The sequence below is a fragment of the Xiphophorus hellerii genome, chromosome 8 (assembly GCF_003331165.1).
Source record: "Xiphophorus hellerii strain 12219 chromosome 8, Xiphophorus_hellerii-4.1, whole genome shotgun sequence".
NCBI classification, from domain to species: Eukaryota; Metazoa; Chordata; class Actinopteri; order Cyprinodontiformes; family Poeciliidae; genus Xiphophorus; species Xiphophorus hellerii.
In genome coordinates this window covers 10931331-10949121 of record NC_045679.1, presented here as the reverse complement: position 1 = coordinate 10949121, position 17791 = coordinate 10931331, and the positions used below count along the sequence as shown (strand labels likewise).

The window sequence follows — 17791 nt, the reverse complement described above, 5'->3', positions numbered from 1 at the left end:
TTTTCATCTTTTGATAAATGGAAACCTATAGACAACATTTGGGAGCCTTGGGAGAAAAAAAAGGGTTGAAAAACTGGCTTTATTGATTCTTCATTAAGGTTTCTGCCAGTTATTTACTGTCCAAAACCAACTAACAATATTTTTTTTAAACCAGCTTTATTAGGTCTTAGTTGAATTTAGAGCCTTTATGAGAATACATTTACAAGAAACCACTTATCTAACTACTTCTATTAAGAAAAAAATTAAAGTTTCTAAACTATAAAAGTCAGTGGCACATGACTTCTAAGACATGTGCCACTGGTTTTATTAACTGACATTAACACAGTATTTTGATCTTGTTGAAGTCCTGTCTGTTAGGATATAAACGATTCTGAAAGTGTGTTCACATCATCACTGCTCTAAGCGCAGGTTACATTCAAAACTGGGTGTAAACCACTGATAAAAGGCTTTTGTGTCGACAGGCTGAACTGTTACGTTCAACAACGGCACTGTTTACTCTCAGTTTCTGTTTCAGTTCTGTTTTTAAATGAAAGGCAGTTTAATAAACTTTCATTTTGTTAAAACATGTAAATGAACCACTCTGACACCACGCATGTCCAGGTTTTACTTTTAATGAGAAAATATCCATAATATGTGTAGTAGGAGTATACTGTGAGCCTTACATGTGCTATAAAATAACCAAGCAGATTATGAGCATACAAGTGGTTAACATAGGAACAGAGGTTATGTCGTATATTTAGCAAAATATTACTGGTTTAATCACACACACACACACACACACAGAGACAGCGTGGGTCACACACCGACGCCTCTTGAGTTTCTAAAAGGAGAAAACTGAGCTACCAGCATTTAAAATGACAAATAAAATCATCTCTGCACCTTGAGTTCAAACATAAACGCATCATCATAATAATAATAATATATAAATCACAACAACTCCTCTGTGTGTGCATGGGACTGATTGTGAGAATAATCAATGAAATTTGGGAGTTGACTGAAGATGATCAGAAAAAGTTCTTGCAAATATTCCTCCTCATTTACCTACATGTGAATTATTAAAGCTTAAAATGCTGTGCTGAAATGTTATTTTGTAATTACGTACTACATATTTCTATAAAGGAAGTAAAGCAAAGAATTTGCTTGTAAGTAGCGGCAGCAGCTGATGTCACGAGGACTGGAGAACAGGTTTTACCTGTTGGTTTTTTCCCCTCCTACTTGTCCTCCAGATTCTTTTCAACGCCGCACTACAATTTATCTAACATGTGAGTTTGTGGAAAAGGGACACAATTCCTTTAAAAAAGTAAACGTGAAACATTAATAACATTAACTGAAGATGAAATGAACCGTTCAGGTTGCTACTGGCACTTTGTTTCCACAGTAACAGCAGCTTCTTTACCTCACCCACTACAAGAGTTAATACAATCAGATGGTAGTGTGTGTGTGTGTGTGTGTCCTTCATCTCATTTTCTCTAAAGCTCTCCTGAGAGTAGGTGAGGGGTGTTTAAGTGTGTTTGGGTACACAGAGGTTTAGTCCCATTTTGAAAGACGCTTGTTAGGGACAGACTGCGACCTTTGGTTTAAAGAAATCGTTTTATCCTCATGCCTGCAGCATGGCAGAGAAAATAACCTCACAGGTTAGCTATGAAATAGAAATTTGCCTTTCTTTTAAATTCCTGTGAAAGATCATCTAGGCCTAATAATTAAGCATGTTTCCACAAGACTACTGCAAAACTACGGTACACTGTTCCTACGATTTAAAGTCAATCACTGCAAAAACACAAAATCTTATCAAGTATTTTTGGTCTTTGCACTAGAACCTAGCTTAGCTTACTACACTTGAATTAAGAAAACTAGCAACTTTTCAGCATGATCTAGGATATTAAATTACATAAATAAATCCTTAATATTGATTTAAAAAGTACTAGTTCTGATTTTTACACTTAAAACAATACATTTTTCTCATGTATTAAGTGTAAAAATCTGACATTGGAACTTGAGTTATATAGTTTTTCATCTATATTAAGAAACTGCTGACTTAAAACAAGCTGTTATATCTTGCTTAAAAGTTACTTGAAAATTAGTTTTGTCATATTTCAAGTGTGCTAAGATACCTGCACTAGAAACCAGACAAAAAATATTTCCTACGATGTTGTGTTTTTGCAGTGAAGATAAGCGATAAGTGCCTGGAGTTTTCTCCAGCTTTATGGACCATAGAGTAACAGAGCACCTCCCTCCCCCACCAGTTGCTGCACGTTTCCAGTCAGCTGGCTAAAAGCAGCTGTGTATTTTTAGCCACAGCTCATTCTACTTACAAATTATAAAAACCGTATGCGGAAAAACAAGACGAGCAGGGTGCAGGCTGAGCAGGAATGTAGTCGCTTAACATCAGTTCCTGCCGCTGCTCTGCGCTTGTTTCAGTTTGGGGGAAAACAGTGCAAAAAAATCCATGCACACAATCAATACTTCTTAAATAGATTTAAGAGCTTCTTTTTTTTTCCCCCCCTCAAAATAAAATTTTGTTTTGGTATAACGACCTTTTTATACAAAACCTTTCCAGTATTCCAAGTCAAATTTTATCTTCAGCCACATGTTCACACATCAGAAACACTTCGCTGTAATACATGAAACAACTGCTTACATCTGAAAGCACAGGTCAACGAAGCCAACAAAATTGAAATAACTGATCTTCAGAATATAAAACAAACACTTAATTCTACCTTAAGCCTTAAAAATCTGTGGAATTTAGAGATTACAGACAAACTTTCAGTCTGATGTGGTTCCATCGTCTCTCTAGGTCCTATTGACGGTGAAGTAATACAGATAAAAGAGAATCAAATACATCACACCCAGCAACTACTGACAGTCTAAGGCAGAGATAGTTTTTGCTATTGTTTTTTTGCAGATTTACTTACCAGCATTTAACAATCCAGGGATGCTGTCGATCCGGCACTTTAAATTTAATAAAGATACTTAAACAAGTGTAGAAGTTCCCATTAACATTTGAAATAATGTGTGCACATCCTAAAACAACGTGGGTTTGAGAGTCAGTGGTGCCCTTTGGTTGAGTTCCTCCAAGACACCGTGGTCCTTCTGCAGCGTTGTAAAAGGTTCAAAAATGTCGGAAATGTCAAAAATGTGTTCATGCTTTCTCTTGGCTTCGTCTTTCTTTCCACAACACACACGCACGCACACACACACCTGGTTCTCTTCCTGTTGAGACTTCAGGGTTTTCTAAAACAACCGCAAGTCCATTCAGCAACTCTCTGGAAACAATCTTTACATCTTAGCTCTTAGTTCAATCATTAAACTGCAAATAGATAAAAAAAAAAAATAAAAAAAATTGACAAAAGTCACTCAGCGTCTACCAGCTTGTGGAGACGATACGCCTTAAATGTCGAAACCTCCGTAAAAACCCTTCTAACATGTCAACTATCAAATATCAACCTCACTGTTACACCTTCAGTTCTCAGGTCCCCAAACTGATGCGTCTCATCAGGCATCTTGTGATCATCAGGATACAGTTAGCATAATAAATACTGGTTAATTCTCCACTCTTTTCCCCCTCATCATCCTCATCATCCCACTCTGTCTCCTTCTTCACAGTCCTTGAAAAGAGTTGTTCACTCTTCCTCCTCTTCTTCTTCTTCTTCTTCTTCCTCTTCCTCCTCTCCTTCCTCGTTGGCATAGATACCAGCTTCCCACTTCAGCGCCATGTTGCTCTTCCTCCTGGTCATCCTTGTTGCCTCCAGAACCTGAAGTAGATACAATGTCCAATCAGAGTCGAGCTTGGTGTGAGCAAAGTAGTGAACAGCAGATGACATGAGAAGATGTCGTTTCCAAGTAAACAATGAAGTAAAAGTCAATAAAAGTTTGCTTGCTTCCTATCTGTTTTGATATCACTTGTTGATAACTCAGGAATGCTAGGGTTTCAGTTGTTCCGCTAAACTGAAAGCTGTCTGGGGACATCTGAGGGACGCAGCTCACACTATACACTGAGAGAGGAAAAGGAAGCGGCTGCAGCCTCCTGTACTCAATTGTACAAGGTAAAAAACACCTAAATTTTGAATAAAAGTATTTTGTGGCGCACAAAATAAGGCACATGGTGAAAATTACAGTTTTGACAAATGTGCACACATTTTTTAAAACCTTGCAGATCAAATTATAGCACGATGTACTAACAGCATAGTCTATTTAGGGACTGAATAATTATTTAAAATGCCATCATGGGGAAACTACCGGTAGTTGGACATTTGAGACTGTATCAGGTAACATAAAGTGCTTTGATGCATCCTTGCTAGAAATAAATAAAATTAAAATGGAGACTGTACAATTGGATTACAAAAGGCAAAATATAGATGAAGACACATGCAGAACCAACACAACAAAACTGAACAATGCAGTAAGACAACAAGCAGACCTGGGATCAGATTTACACCCATTTTTGCTTCCTTTAAGAATTAAAACAAGATTTACATGTATAAAATGCATTGCTTTCTTAGTTCAATGGAACTAAGAAAGCAATGCAGTATCAAACTGCAGTTTGTAAGTATCAAACTGCAGTTGTAAGTATCAAGACATTCAGTGGTTGTCTAACTGTGAGTAACCAAATACCTCTATAGTTCAAAGACGAACAAGAGTGTGTGAATTTTTCTGACCCAGGTCTGTTTGTAAGGGCGGTTAAGGGAGCGGCGAGATTTCGGGGCATATTGAATACCTCAGTGGTTACTTCATTAGCCCGCAACAAATGTGCATACTGAGCGACCAGCAGGAGAGAAGCAACAGGACAGAAAAGTCAACACATGATGCCATCATGAATAAAAGAATCACAATTCATCATGTAGTCAAGGCGAATTTAGTTTAAGGAATGTAAAGAGGTTTTGCAGTTTGCAAACTGTTCAAACTGTTACTTTGTGTGTCCTTCTTGGCATATTTGCATCATGTTGGGTCATAAAATGAAAGGAATCCCCTTTATTTTGCCTCATGTGAGTTCTCAAGCTGAATAATATGTGGGAACAGAAAGCCCCAACTTCAGTGGCGTACTTTCACTTTGATTTTCATGCTTCAGACGGGGAATTTCCCCTTTTCTGTTGACCAGTCTAAGCTCATGCCAGCTGCTGACTTTATTAATCACAACATGTGATGTCTGAGGTACTCTCTGTAACTATCTAGAATTGTCACAGAAGAGCTGAAGGCTCATATATCCAGGGAACAAACAAAGGAGGATGGGTGAAAGAGATTTACACCCTCCATTCTGTAATATTGTATTTGCTTATTTAAATCCTAAATGTGAAATACTTACACTATTGTCCTCCATCTTCTCTTTTCTCTTCACCTTGTGCGTTTCATAATCTTCCAGAAGCGTCTGCATCAAGTTTTTGGGTCGTGATCCTCCCGAATCCTCGCTGCCAGCATCAGACAGAGCCCCTTCTGAGGGGGAGGGGGAGACCGGCGGTGCAGGCCGAACTTTCTCAATTTTCCCTGAAAACCACAAATCAAAGTGACCTTAAGTAAAGCAGGTTGTTTTAACGAGCTGCTTCCTTTTAGGAAAATATGTTCACAGATCTAGTGTGTTGGAAAAATATCCATGCCCCTTACATTTTTGAATACCATGTTAGGTAACAATAACAAGCATCAACTGGAGCTTTACATCACAGACAAATACAAAGTTGTGCAAAACTGTGCAATGAAAGGAAATGATTTATAGTTTTAAAAAAATATGCTAATGTAAATCTGAAAAGTCTGTAATGCCTTTATAGTCAGCTTTCCTGAGTTAAATAATGGCAGAAGAACATCTGCTGCAATTGCAACTGCAAGTGTTTTGGGGAATTTCTACCAAGTTTGTTTAACCACAGACATAAATTGTGTCATTTTCTACTCCGAAACAGTTCAGTCTCACTCAGAGTGGATGGAAAGCACCTGGTAACATTAGTTTTTAAATCTTGCAACAGATTCTCAATTAGATTTGGATGTGAACTTTGAACACATAAACATGTTTTGAACAACTCCATTGTAGTAATGGCTGTACTTATGGTTGCCATCTGCTAAAACATGCACCTCTGTTTTTCTTTGTGTTGATCTATCATAAAATCTTATAGAATACGCCAAATGTTATGCTTTTAATGTGACAAGAACAGTCAAAAACTTAAAGGAGTGTGAATATTCTTGCATGAATTGTGTAAAAGTGTGACACTATTACCTGCAGTCGAAACAATCAGATTATTTATGATTATTGGAATAATCGTCAACTAATTTGGTAAATGATTAATCGTTAACTGGAGTAAACAAACCCCAAAACAAAAGTAATTTGCTGAAAGAACAACATAGTTAGAGCAGTAATTAAGCTAAAACTGAAGAAAAAATATCTACATTTTGGAATTTAATATAAAAAACACTTTGATCTCCACAAGTGGCATAGTTTTAGATTTGCCTGGTTAAAATTCTATATACAAAAAAACATCCTGTTAAATACCTTGCTTGTTTCATAAAAAAAAAAAAAAAAATCAATAGATAATCCCTACACTGTACTCTTTGCTACAAATGATCAAACGTACACGAAAGGAATGCTATGTTATTACATTTTAGGCAATAAAATGTTTATGTTCTTATTTTAAAAAGGAGACGAATTATTATTATTCTAACATTGCATAAAAAATGCACATAGTTAAATAAGAAATCTGCAGAATGTGCCAATTTCTTTATCTGATTAACCGATTAATTGTCAGAATAATCGATAGCATAGTTGATTCCCAAAACATTCAGCCCTAGTATTAACTAACCTGGCGCTGTCCGTGCTGTCAGGGTGAGTCTAGCTGGCAGGCTGTTGCTCTTCATCTTGTCTGCGGGAGCAATGGTGCCGTGTCTCACTCCCGTCCTCACCGGTCCGTGACTGTTACTGGGCGCGGCACTGGGCCGGAAGACGACGGTGGGCTGCGTCTCCCGCTGCTTCTTCAGCTCTTCCTCTCTCTGCTGAGCGGCTCGGATCTCCTCCTCGATCATGGACAAAGTTTTCTGCTTTTTAGAGCGCAGGCGGAATGGGCCTTGAGCGGTTGCTTCCACCTCGGGGCCTCGAGACGCCGCCGCCGTGCTGCGGAGCTCAGCCGCCTCAGAGTATTTACTGAAGTAGCTGAACTCCGGCTTCTCTGGGCTCGGAGGAGATGGGGGGCGGTAGACGGGGGTCGGCCTGGGGACGTTAGCTGGAACAGGAGCGGGTGTAGGAGCTGGAGCCGAGGAGGCGAGCGCCCGCGTGTAGGACGACTGGATTTTGATCCGTGGGCCTCCGTTTCTGGGCCTCTGCGGTGGGGAAACGGGCTGGGAAGGCGGAGGAGAAGGAGTCTGGAGCTGGGAAAGTCGGGATGAACTGGAGGAATCCGACGCCACTCTTTCACCAGACTGTGTGTCCGGCTGCGGGGACGGGATGGACGGCGCAGGACTGGAGGACGCAGGCGACTGGAAGCTGGGAGCTCCAGTAGAAGACACAGGTGAGGATGAGACTGGCACTGGGCTGCTTGTGGAGGCAGAGGATGGAGACACTGGGCTGCTGAGCTGGGAGGAGTTCAGCTCCCCTCCGTTCTGAGCGGCGAGGGCGCTCTGGATGGCGTTTTGGACCAGGACCCCGGCGTGGAATTCCAACTCGTCTTCGTTTGGGCTGCCGCCGGTACTCTGCCCGTTGATTGGAGTTGTGGGCTGAGGGGTGGGGGGCGATACTGGAGTGAGTGGTAATGGAGTCGGGGGTAGAGATGCCCCGCTGTCTGAAACATTATCCAAACTGAAGAGAGTTGTGTCTTGAGAGCGGATGGACAGCTCATCCAACCCAGAGTCAAACTCTTCTGGGTGGAACGGTTGGCTGAGATCCTTTCCTTCTTCCTGCTCCGGCAGGATCGTCATCACGGCTCGGGCGCAAGTAAATTCTTCTGCCAGCCCCTCGTTAGACCACGTCACGTGAGTCTCTCCGGTTTCTGCAACAAAGTCGCTGATGCCTGGGCTGCTCCTGGTTCCGGATTTACAGAAAGGTTTGGCAGAGTACAATTGAGGAATGAGGTTCTTCTTGGCAGCGTCTCCCTGCAGAAACTGCTTCCTGGCAGATGAGAAATCAATCTGATCTTCCAGAATGTCCTCCTTCCTAGTTACATCAGGATCAAAGGTCACCATTGTTGGGGGACCAGACATGTGGGGCTGCAAGAACACATTAGAAACATGGCAGTGAAAATGAGATGAAAACTTAAGTCATCACAAGCCATCAGCTTTTTCATATTACAACACATTACAACTGAAAACTATGGAGAGAAATTTGTTCCAATATTATTGCAAGCAAAGTAATTTAAAAATGTAAAATTGGAAAAGAAAGTATTTCAAAAATAAAAACTTTGAAAATTTGCAATGTGTGTACAACAGTCAAACCTACATTAATGCAGTTTCCTATTTTGTCATATTTTATTTTTTTTTATATTTTATTTTGGAAAAAATAGCTGAACCTACATGAGTGGAGTTTGCTATTTTTCTCAGATTTAATTTTTTCAATTTTTTTTCTGAATGTTGTGTGTGTATGTTACCTGAGCGTATGGATAGGGATGATTTTGTTTCCGCTGTTTCCTCTCCTGATATTTCTTTAGAGATTCCAGCTGGTCTCCGTCCAGCTGCTCTTCCAAAGGCACCTTAAATGATTGAACAGCCCAACAACTGATAAATCAACCTGTCAGGGGGTCAGAGTTCACAGAAAACCAAAGACTGAGGGCTAAAGTCTACCTCCAGAGGAGGATTCCACCAGCGCTGTGCAATACCAGGGTTCTTCTTGACTGCCTGGTCTTTGATCAGCTCCTGGCGCTCGCGTTCCAGTTCCTGAACCTGGACAAGAAGAGCAGTTTTCGAAAAAAGTGTGTGAATATAAACATATTAAGTCGTAATGATTTTAATTCATGATTAGAAAAGGAAAAAGTGTTCTACTCAAAGAAAAATGTATCAGAGAAAAACCCAAACAACACACCGGTGGGTATTTTAGCTGTGGTAGTGGATCTACTACACACGACACACATTACCTCTTCTGATGGTCGCCTCCTCGTCACCCTGACCTGCTGCTCTTCTCCGGGTGTGAATAGTTTTGCTGGTCGTCTCTCCTCCTGAAATGCTCGCAACTCAAACTTGACCGCGCCATGCCCCGACTCATCTCCCTGGATGTGACCATTGGTTCTTACGGCAGACTCCCGGTGGGGGAACGTGCTCGACCTTTGCTCCTCCACAGTGATTGATTGGCGATTGTCAGACACACACACAGAAGAAGATGTTCCGTTGACACTGATTGGTTTTGTATGCTCTGACAGTGAGGGGTCTCCATTAGTGGGAGTCTCTGAAGCTGCGTCCAGCACCTGATCCAGGTAGCTGATCTCCTGTGAACACATAAAATAAAATGAAGAAAACGATATTTTACAGGCAGAAATGGGAAAGAAGGCATTTTGATGCAGAATATAGCTAATCTTAAATTGTACAAATATGTACTGTATCTTTTAATCATATCACTTCAAATAATTTGGACACAAAAAAATCTATAAAATTGAAAAAATAAATTGTACAAAACTAAGACATAAAATAAAAATGAATAAATATTCTAAGCATGTTTTCTTAAATCAATCAGCATTTTAACAAAATGAAAAGTAAAAATTCAAAACATTTGACTACAGAACTCTGGAATATCAAAATAATTACTTTACACCAACAATCATCCAGAAATCGTGGATGAATGTTTTTACAAAATAGATGGAATAAAATGCAGCATACTTGCACCACCTCGCTGTCTGGTGTCTCTGCTTTCACAACTACACTCTGGCCTTGGTTGCTGGGGCTTCTGAGGCAGCCATGTTGGACCTGCTGGCTCTCCAGCTCCATGTTTGCAGGTCTGTCAGTGATAACGCTGACTGATTCCTGGAAACTGACACTCTTTACGGCTCGCTCTCTTGGTGAAGAGTCAGTGGCATCCTCGGCTGCTCGCCACGGGTTCTGTGTTGGCAAACAAACATGTGCCTCAGAAGGTAGTTTAGTCACAACAATTCAGGCTCAAAAACAACAGTCAAATCCACTTAGTAAGAAGATTAACTTCTGACTTTTCCCTGGACCCTCTAAGAAAATACACACACACAGTTCCTGTGTGTGTAAATCTGCATTGCAGCAGGAAAGTGTTTAATCCTCTGCTATCCTATAGTGCATTGACTAGCACTGACCTCTAGAGGGCACCAATCATACGCTGCTACATAAACTGTCTCAATCAAAAAGGCATTTCTAAACTGGTATAAAATAACTTGGGAAAATGATGTGTAACATTTTTCTAAATCTAACAAAAGTCTTGGACAAATGTGAGAGATAATAATGATGCTTATCTCTAGAAGTGACTCATGTTTTCAGTGCCCCTGGGTGTTATTGTTCTACAACAAAAAACATTTATGTATTTTACTGGAATTTTATATAATACAGCAAGGAAAAGTTAAAATCAAAGGAAAAGATGATGTACTTTTTCATTTTTCTTTCACAAATAATCTGAAAAACATTTCAGGGCGGACATTTGTATTCAGAAATAGTTTTACACATCTACAACCTGAAATTTTTTGACCATTTTTTTTTGCAAAATACCTCAAAATTATTGATATTGACTGGACATAATCTGTTAATAGCAAATAAATCCTGCCACAGAATACTAATTCAACTTAGGGTGCATTCACACCAGCCCCGTTTAGTCTGCTTTAATCAAACTCTAGTTTGTTTCCCAAGAAAATCTGATTCATTTGGGGAATGTGTGAATGCGCAATCAAACTCTGATGTGAACCAAAAAGAGCTAACTCTGGTTCACCAAAAACCTGGGTAATGATTCCCCTAAAGTGAACTCTGTCAACGTTCAAATGCACATACAGTATGAATGCAAGCGGATCGGCATTCATAAATGCTTTGGCATTTATGAATGCAAAAGCAGGAAGTGAACTATAGCACAGGGCATTCTGGGTTAATGTAGAAAAAAAAAAAACACGAGTCTAGACCTAGAAGAAGAAATGGCTTGTGGTCTTTCGCCAAAACTAAAGAGAAATCCTCTAAAAGCTAAAATCTGAAGCCACTCCATTTTCGTTTACATTTTGCGAAGAAGGAAGTTGCGCTCATGTCTTCTTCTGAGGTTTTCGTCTTGTGTCCTTCAGTGGTTTTTGGTGCAGTGCCATCACAGGTGATGTGAAAGTGAAGCACACCAAACTGAAAATGTAACAAATCTGGCCATTTTGGTCTCCAATCAAATCGACTCTACCAAACTATCAGGTGTGAAAACATCCTTAGTTCTTAACTTTGACTGTAAACCTCCCATTGAGTTTCAAGATTTTTCTGGCCTCTGTACATGTTGAAGAGAAGCATCCCCACATCATAATGCTGAAACCACCATGCTTCACCATGATGATGGTGTCTCCATGTTGATGTACTGTGTAAGGTTTCCATCACGTTTACAACAGACCATCTTCTCGGCTTTCTTTTCACAACTGCAAAATAATAAGATGTGTGGCTAATTTTTAAATCACTGTATTATGTGTAGCTAATGTTTCACTTTCACTGAGATTTTCCAAGAAAGTAATCCGCCCAGGAATCAGAGCTCCTGGTTCAGTGACCCATCCATACCAAACATTCCTGCCCTGCTGTTCAACAGCAGCTACATTTACACACTCCTGTGTTTATGACCCGTCCCTTTGTTCTTCTGAGGGTCTCTGACAAATAATCTATTGGCCTCCACTTTTTAAAGGTCTTTGCACCAACGGCTTCTTCCGTAAGCGTGTGTTTATCTCAAAGAGAAGCTGTTAACCTTTGTGTTTCCAACTTTTGAAAGTGTGTGTGGAGATTAATGAGGGTCACTTGAGCAAATTGGCTCAACCTTCAGTTAAAGCATGCAGTGGCATAGGAAAGTGGTGTTTGCAGCTTTTTGAACCTCTAACAGAACCAGTGACAGATCGGACCCGGACTTATCATCGCTCAGAGGGGTAAATCTAGGTCATTTTCATTATGTAGCCCTTCTCTGCCTGCCTGAATCCCCTCAATCCTCTTTTTGCATCTTTTCCTTCCTCTTGTGCTTCCTCTCGCCACAGAAACAGAGACAGCAGCCAAAGGAGTCACATGGTGGATTATAGCAGCCTGCTTGCTGAAAAGGACTTCTTGTCTGTCTCATAATCAGGCAAAGATTTTCTTCTACACTTCGGTGTGGTCTTCTCCACCCTCCCCTGAGAAAAATTGTGGGTTTGAGGGTATTTGGCTCACTTAGTTAGCTGAGTCCCATAAAAAAATACTTATTTAATACGGTCCTTTTGAGATAAATACACCAGCACATTGTGTCTATTTTCCATTAGACTTAACAGACTTACAAAGATGTCCAACAGGATGACTTGAATTTCAGTCCGAAGTGAACTTGGACGCTCCATGGCATTTGAAAAATTTGCCTCTTTAATTGTAATAACTGCAGATATCAGGGAATCATCAGGTTAGAGCACACCGTCTATCTCTGAATGAAGTGCTGCAGATTACTGAACAGTTTGTTTAAGCAATTTTAAGCATATGTAATGCATGCTACCTAAAGCTAGCACAAACATCAATGAGTCCTTTCAAAACAGAGAGTACGCACGCTAGCATTAGCCTAGCAGTTCAGGAAATGTCACAGAATAAAAACTTCCAAAGGAGAAATTTATTGAAGACTGTAGCTGTGTGTGTTGAGTAAGATTTCTTTATGAACAGTATCTTTTATAACATTACGGTAGATTTATCAAACAAGTTAACCTCTTGTTGGAGAATTGTATGGCTCTTTTCAATGTTTTGAGAACCAGAACACAATTGTTGAACAATTACTACATTGCTTTTAGTAAAGCGTCAAAATATTACACAAATACAGAAATAGCCAAACACTTGACTAAAATCACCAAGTAGAGGAACACAGCTTTAAAAGTCAATACCATAACATAATGATTCGCTGTGGTCAAGATAGCAAGGAGGAGAGTTGCAGTAACTCACAATGCAAATCCTGGATGTATACAGACACAAACAGGGAGCAAGGAGGATATTGGGTGAACCAAGGAGTATTGATTACTGGATGCAACACAGGTGAGTAAACGAGTAGATGGGAAGCAGCTGTACAGAAGGAGGAAACTGAGGCACCGGTGAGGTAAAAAGCAACACTAGTGACTAACAATACAGCAGTAAAATGAAACATATCTGGAACATCTCAACCAAAACAATCAAACTAAACTCAAAATCCAGTAGATCTCTCCAAGTTTTAATAAACTTTTACCAACATTTTAGCGAAACAGCTGTCAGATTAAAGCAGTTTTGCCTTTAAACAAGTCAAATAATTTTTTACTGTTAATTATGTCAGCGATCATATGAGGACCAGATGTAGCCTCTAATTTCACACTCCCATCGAGCTCACTGTATATGCGACACATGCATGATTGTCCACGCAGGAATGTGTGTGCTTGTGCAAGTGTAGGGGTGTGTGTCCAGCAGACAGAACAGAGGGGGAGGATATCCTTTTACTGCCTCAGGAAAACAGAACTAAAGTACAGGAATGTCTCCTATGCAACACAATTCTGCTTCAAATGCAAGACTGAAAAAAGGGTGGCTGTGACTGCGCAGCGGTGCATCCACATCAGTGTGTGTACTTATACATGAGGTGTGTTGGTATATGATTTTTGTTTCACACTGAGGTGAACACACACATTCCAGGCATAGCTTGCTGTCCTCAAGGCGCAGACTTTAATTCTTGTGATGAAGGACAATGTTAACCTTTCTTATCCAAGGAAAGTTAACAAGGAGCATTTCTGAGAATGAGTAAAAAAGAAAGTAAGAAAAAGTAAAACTGATCATCTGTAGAGCTGTTATCAGGGAGGACTTTCATTGGTATTAAAAGGGGTGGAACTGGGTGAATTATGTGGAAACACATACCAAGCACTGTTAGTCAATCGTGGATGTTTCTGAGCCTGCTGCGCTCTAAATCTACAAGTTGTCTCCATTCAGAACATCTGGAAATGCTTACACTCTGGCCGTCATGCACAAAAATCCCCGGCAAACACACAGACACATAAACACAATGTCAAAACATACGCGCTAAGCTGCATGCTTAGAGAAGAAATCCAAACCCATCCTGACCAGAAATAAAAGTCACATAATATTTTAAAGCCTTGATCATGGATTTTTCTATAAAACTTTCACCTCAATAAGATACAGCCCTAACTTTAAATACCACAAACAGTCTTCTATATTAGCTTAAATCTGATGATTTGGATTTTAAAACTCTGACTTCAGAATAATCATTCCTGTGTCAAGCAAGTACAGTCGGTTCCTGGCTCTGTTTCTTGGATAAATACGATCCTGTGGAGTAACTGGAACTGTCTGCAGGTTTGGCCTCCTCTTCTCAGATTCAAACAACCTGGACTGTGAACTCTGAGCAAACACAACTGTCCTGTGCGTATTCATGACATCAGTGAGTATAGCCTAGAATTAGTTTTTTCATGACAATATTCAAGCTCAGTGACATTTTAGCATCAAGATTAAAATACTGAAGATTGCATCTATTGCACATTAGTCCTCTTCAATAAATATTGTCAAAACGCTGCAAAAAAAAGAAAAAAGATTCATCCTCACCTGTTGCTCTCAAAAACACCAACGGATTCATCTATTTCAACAAAGTCAGCTTTGGATCCATGCTATAGCAAAACAATCATTTCTACCATTAGTGTGTCTTCTTCTCTTAATCGTTATCCGTTTTCCTATTCGGTTCTGTCCACTTGGGTCCAGCCCTGATCCGTCCTGTTCCAGATTGCGCGAGTACTGGACTTTTCCGCGGCCAAGCCTTTTCCTCTCCTTCTTCCCCTCCTTTTCCTTCCCTCCCGTCTCTTTCCTCTCCTCCACAAAGCCTCTCCTTTCTGAGCGGCATTCCTGTCAGCTGCGTGGAGAGTCGTGATGTCATGGGCTAAATGTGTGCATACGCCCGTAAGCGTGCGCGTTTCTCCAGATGCCCACATGCACAAAGCTACCTACTGTGCAAGGTCTTTCACACACACACACACACCCACGCACACACCGGCCTGAAAAAGCATCCACACTGCGCTTCCTCATCACACACACCCAGGTTCCATTTGGCCCTCCAGCTTCTATCAAAACTGGGGAAAAAGCAGAAAGAAGCAGGTGGGGCTGCTATGATGAAGAGATGATGACTGATTGGGGTGCTGGCATTTTCTGTCATCATCTGTCTGAAACCTGTGACTCAGTATCTTGTGAGGGTTAGACAGACTTAGGGGCTGCATTCACAATTTAATGAAAACAATGAAACCTGCAGCCAGATTGTAATGTGAAGCCTCTAAGCTTCAAAATATTTTATTATAAGACAAATTAAGGGCAAATAAATACTGATCTGAGACGTTTGAGACATGAGCATAAAGTCCAAATTCTACTGTAAATTACTTCAGTAGTACGTGAAAACATTAAAACAAAAATGTCCACATTTTGTAACATTATAAAAACAAACCTCAATGTATTTAACTGGAGTTTTAGTGCTTAGTTGTAAAGGAGGAGGAAAATAAAATGTTTTAATTTTCTTTCTTATGAATAAATACTTGACATACTCACAGGAGCATCCCCAGCATTTTTCAAGGGAGGGGCTGGGGCATGGCTACCCCAGAGAGTTATGTTCATGTCAGAGAAAGGCATACATAAATGTAAAACACAATAAATAATTATATAATAAATATGGAATTTAGTTCCTATCTGATCAGAGGGACCGGCCAGATGGAAATCCAATGTCTATGTTGGTCTGTAACATAAAAACTCAATAAAATATATTAAAGCTTGTGCTTTCTACATCAAATACTGGTGCAGTGGTTTAAAAGTACTTTACATTGCAAAGTACTTCACAAGGTACTTTAAATCTTGTCAACTTTCTGCCAGAAAGAATGTCAAAATCCTAAGGCTGTGTGTCTGCGGGTGTTTTGTGTGATCAGATACATGTTGGGACATAGGATCTGTGAAACCAGAGCTGACCTGAGTCATGGTTCACTTTCTCTGCTCACAAACACCACAGCAAGACGTAAAGGAGCTGGAAACACTTTCCTCAAATTTACAAGAGCCATTACAGGCTGCTGCAAACAAGCAACACAGGTCAGGATGTATGGTAATACCTAGTAAGAAGGTGAAGATGTGGTTCTGGGCTGACATACTACATTTATTCCAGTAAACAGTTTGAGGAAACTGAACCAGACCAACAACTATTCAGTTTTTTGCTGATTATTGTTCTTTCAAGCCACTTTGTATATACTAACCTCAAAACGGAGCCATTTTGAAATGAAACGTACTTCAAAGCATGAGGTATTTTTTTGGTGGACTTGTCTTTCATCAGCCCAGACCACAAAACAGTTGCAATTAGACTTTCAATTTAATGGGTATACTAATTTTGAACCCAAACTGATGGAAATCAGAAGAGTTTGTGGAGAGCAGCAGGGTGGTCCATAAGTCAGGGGACTATTCTAATGTGAGTGAGACAGAGGCCTCAACAACAGCATTTATGGGCCCCGTTAACAATTATACATATCAGAATAAAACAAGTGGTGCCTAACCCTTTGGAACAAGTCTCAGCCCCATAAAAGAAACATAATGAAAGTAAACATGAGCAAAACACGTATTATTTTCAAATGACAATGCACAAGCTGTGGTCTCAAACTAAAGGAAATATAATGAAACCTAATCAGTCACACAAAACTGGGGCACTAACCCAATTATGGCCCATGTGCACCGGAGAACTCGCATCCAGGCTGATTTTCCTGCAACACCGCATGTCAGTGCTAGTGATCTATAAAGAGATTAGCTAATTACAGGGAGTCCAGGCGACGAACAAACTGGAAGCTAATAGCAGAAAAACAGAGAAGGTCAGGAGGAGGATAGTTTATTTACGTGCTTTTGTATGTGTGTAATTACTCGCATCTGGGTCAGTTTTATGAAACCCATAAACTGTATCGCCCAGAGCAATCTTAAACACAGGAAGTGGGCTGTGATTGATCCAAAAGGCAAATAATGAAACAATAAACTGTAAGAGCATATTGTAGTACTTAGGAAACAATAGTTTACACATTATTGAAGTCCAGGCAGCCTTCTGTGCTACTGATAAAGTATACAATTATATTTTGTTGAGGATTGCTATTCTATATAATGCAACAACCCTAATTTTTGACCAAATGTAAACTTTAGTACATAAAACATTAATTGGGCCTGAGGGTGTTTGGATTCTAGATGGTGACAGGACATTTTCCTTCAGGATTTTGTTGTCAAGAACAAAATCAACACCACCACCATATTTAACTGGCAGCATAATGTTTTAGTTCTGAAATGCTGTGTTTGTTTCACACCAAAGTTCTACTTTTGTCCTGTAGCTGAATATTTTCCCAAAAGTCTTGGGGATAACAGAATGTTTTTTTCTGGGTCAACAATGGTTGTAACCTTGGACACCATGAATACCATTTGTGTCCAATCTCTTTCTTAAGGTCTAATCATAAACACCAACCTTAACAGAGGCAAGAGTTGAAGTCTGTGCTTTTTATATTAGACTCCATTCTATATCACAAACTAATCTTTGTGGTAGCAACACTTCAAAATATGCACATCATAAAAAACTGTTTGGACAACAATGAATGTTAGCTAATTAAGTACCAGGCATCATGGCTCTTTAAGCACAACATATATTTGGAGACACTTGTTTAATGCAGTATAAAATGTTCAGCTAGTAAGGAGGTTGTACATGATAAGTCAT

The 17791-nt window shown here is 39.9% G+C and overlaps 1 protein-coding gene across 4 annotated transcripts in view; it reads right to left on the bottom strand.

Annotated features, from left to right (window-relative positions):
• Positions 1–595: 595 nt before the first annotated feature.
• Positions 596–17791, bottom strand: part of palm2akap2 (PALM2 and AKAP2 fusion) — an 80241-nt gene continuing 63045 nt past the window's right edge. For 2 of the 4 annotated variants that reach the window (XM_032569380.1, XM_032569383.1), the window contains 8 exons: positions 9769–9987; positions 9033–9380; positions 8743–8841; positions 8550–8651; positions 6777–8172; positions 5300–5478; positions 4715–4753; positions 596–3752 (listed from right to left, as the gene is read on the bottom strand). In XM_032569380.1, coding sequence (XP_032425271.1) covers positions 3621–3752; positions 4715–4753; positions 5300–5478; positions 6777–8172; positions 8550–8651; positions 8743–8841; positions 9033–9380; positions 9769–9987 — 2514 coding nt within the window. In that variant the 3' untranslated portion in view covers positions 596–3620. The remainder of the gene's footprint in view (positions 3753–4714; positions 4754–5299; positions 5479–6776; positions 8173–8549; positions 8652–8742; positions 8842–9032; positions 9381–9768; positions 9988–17791) is intronic. The other 2 variants (XM_032569381.1, XM_032569382.1) reach the window with 2 other exon arrangements.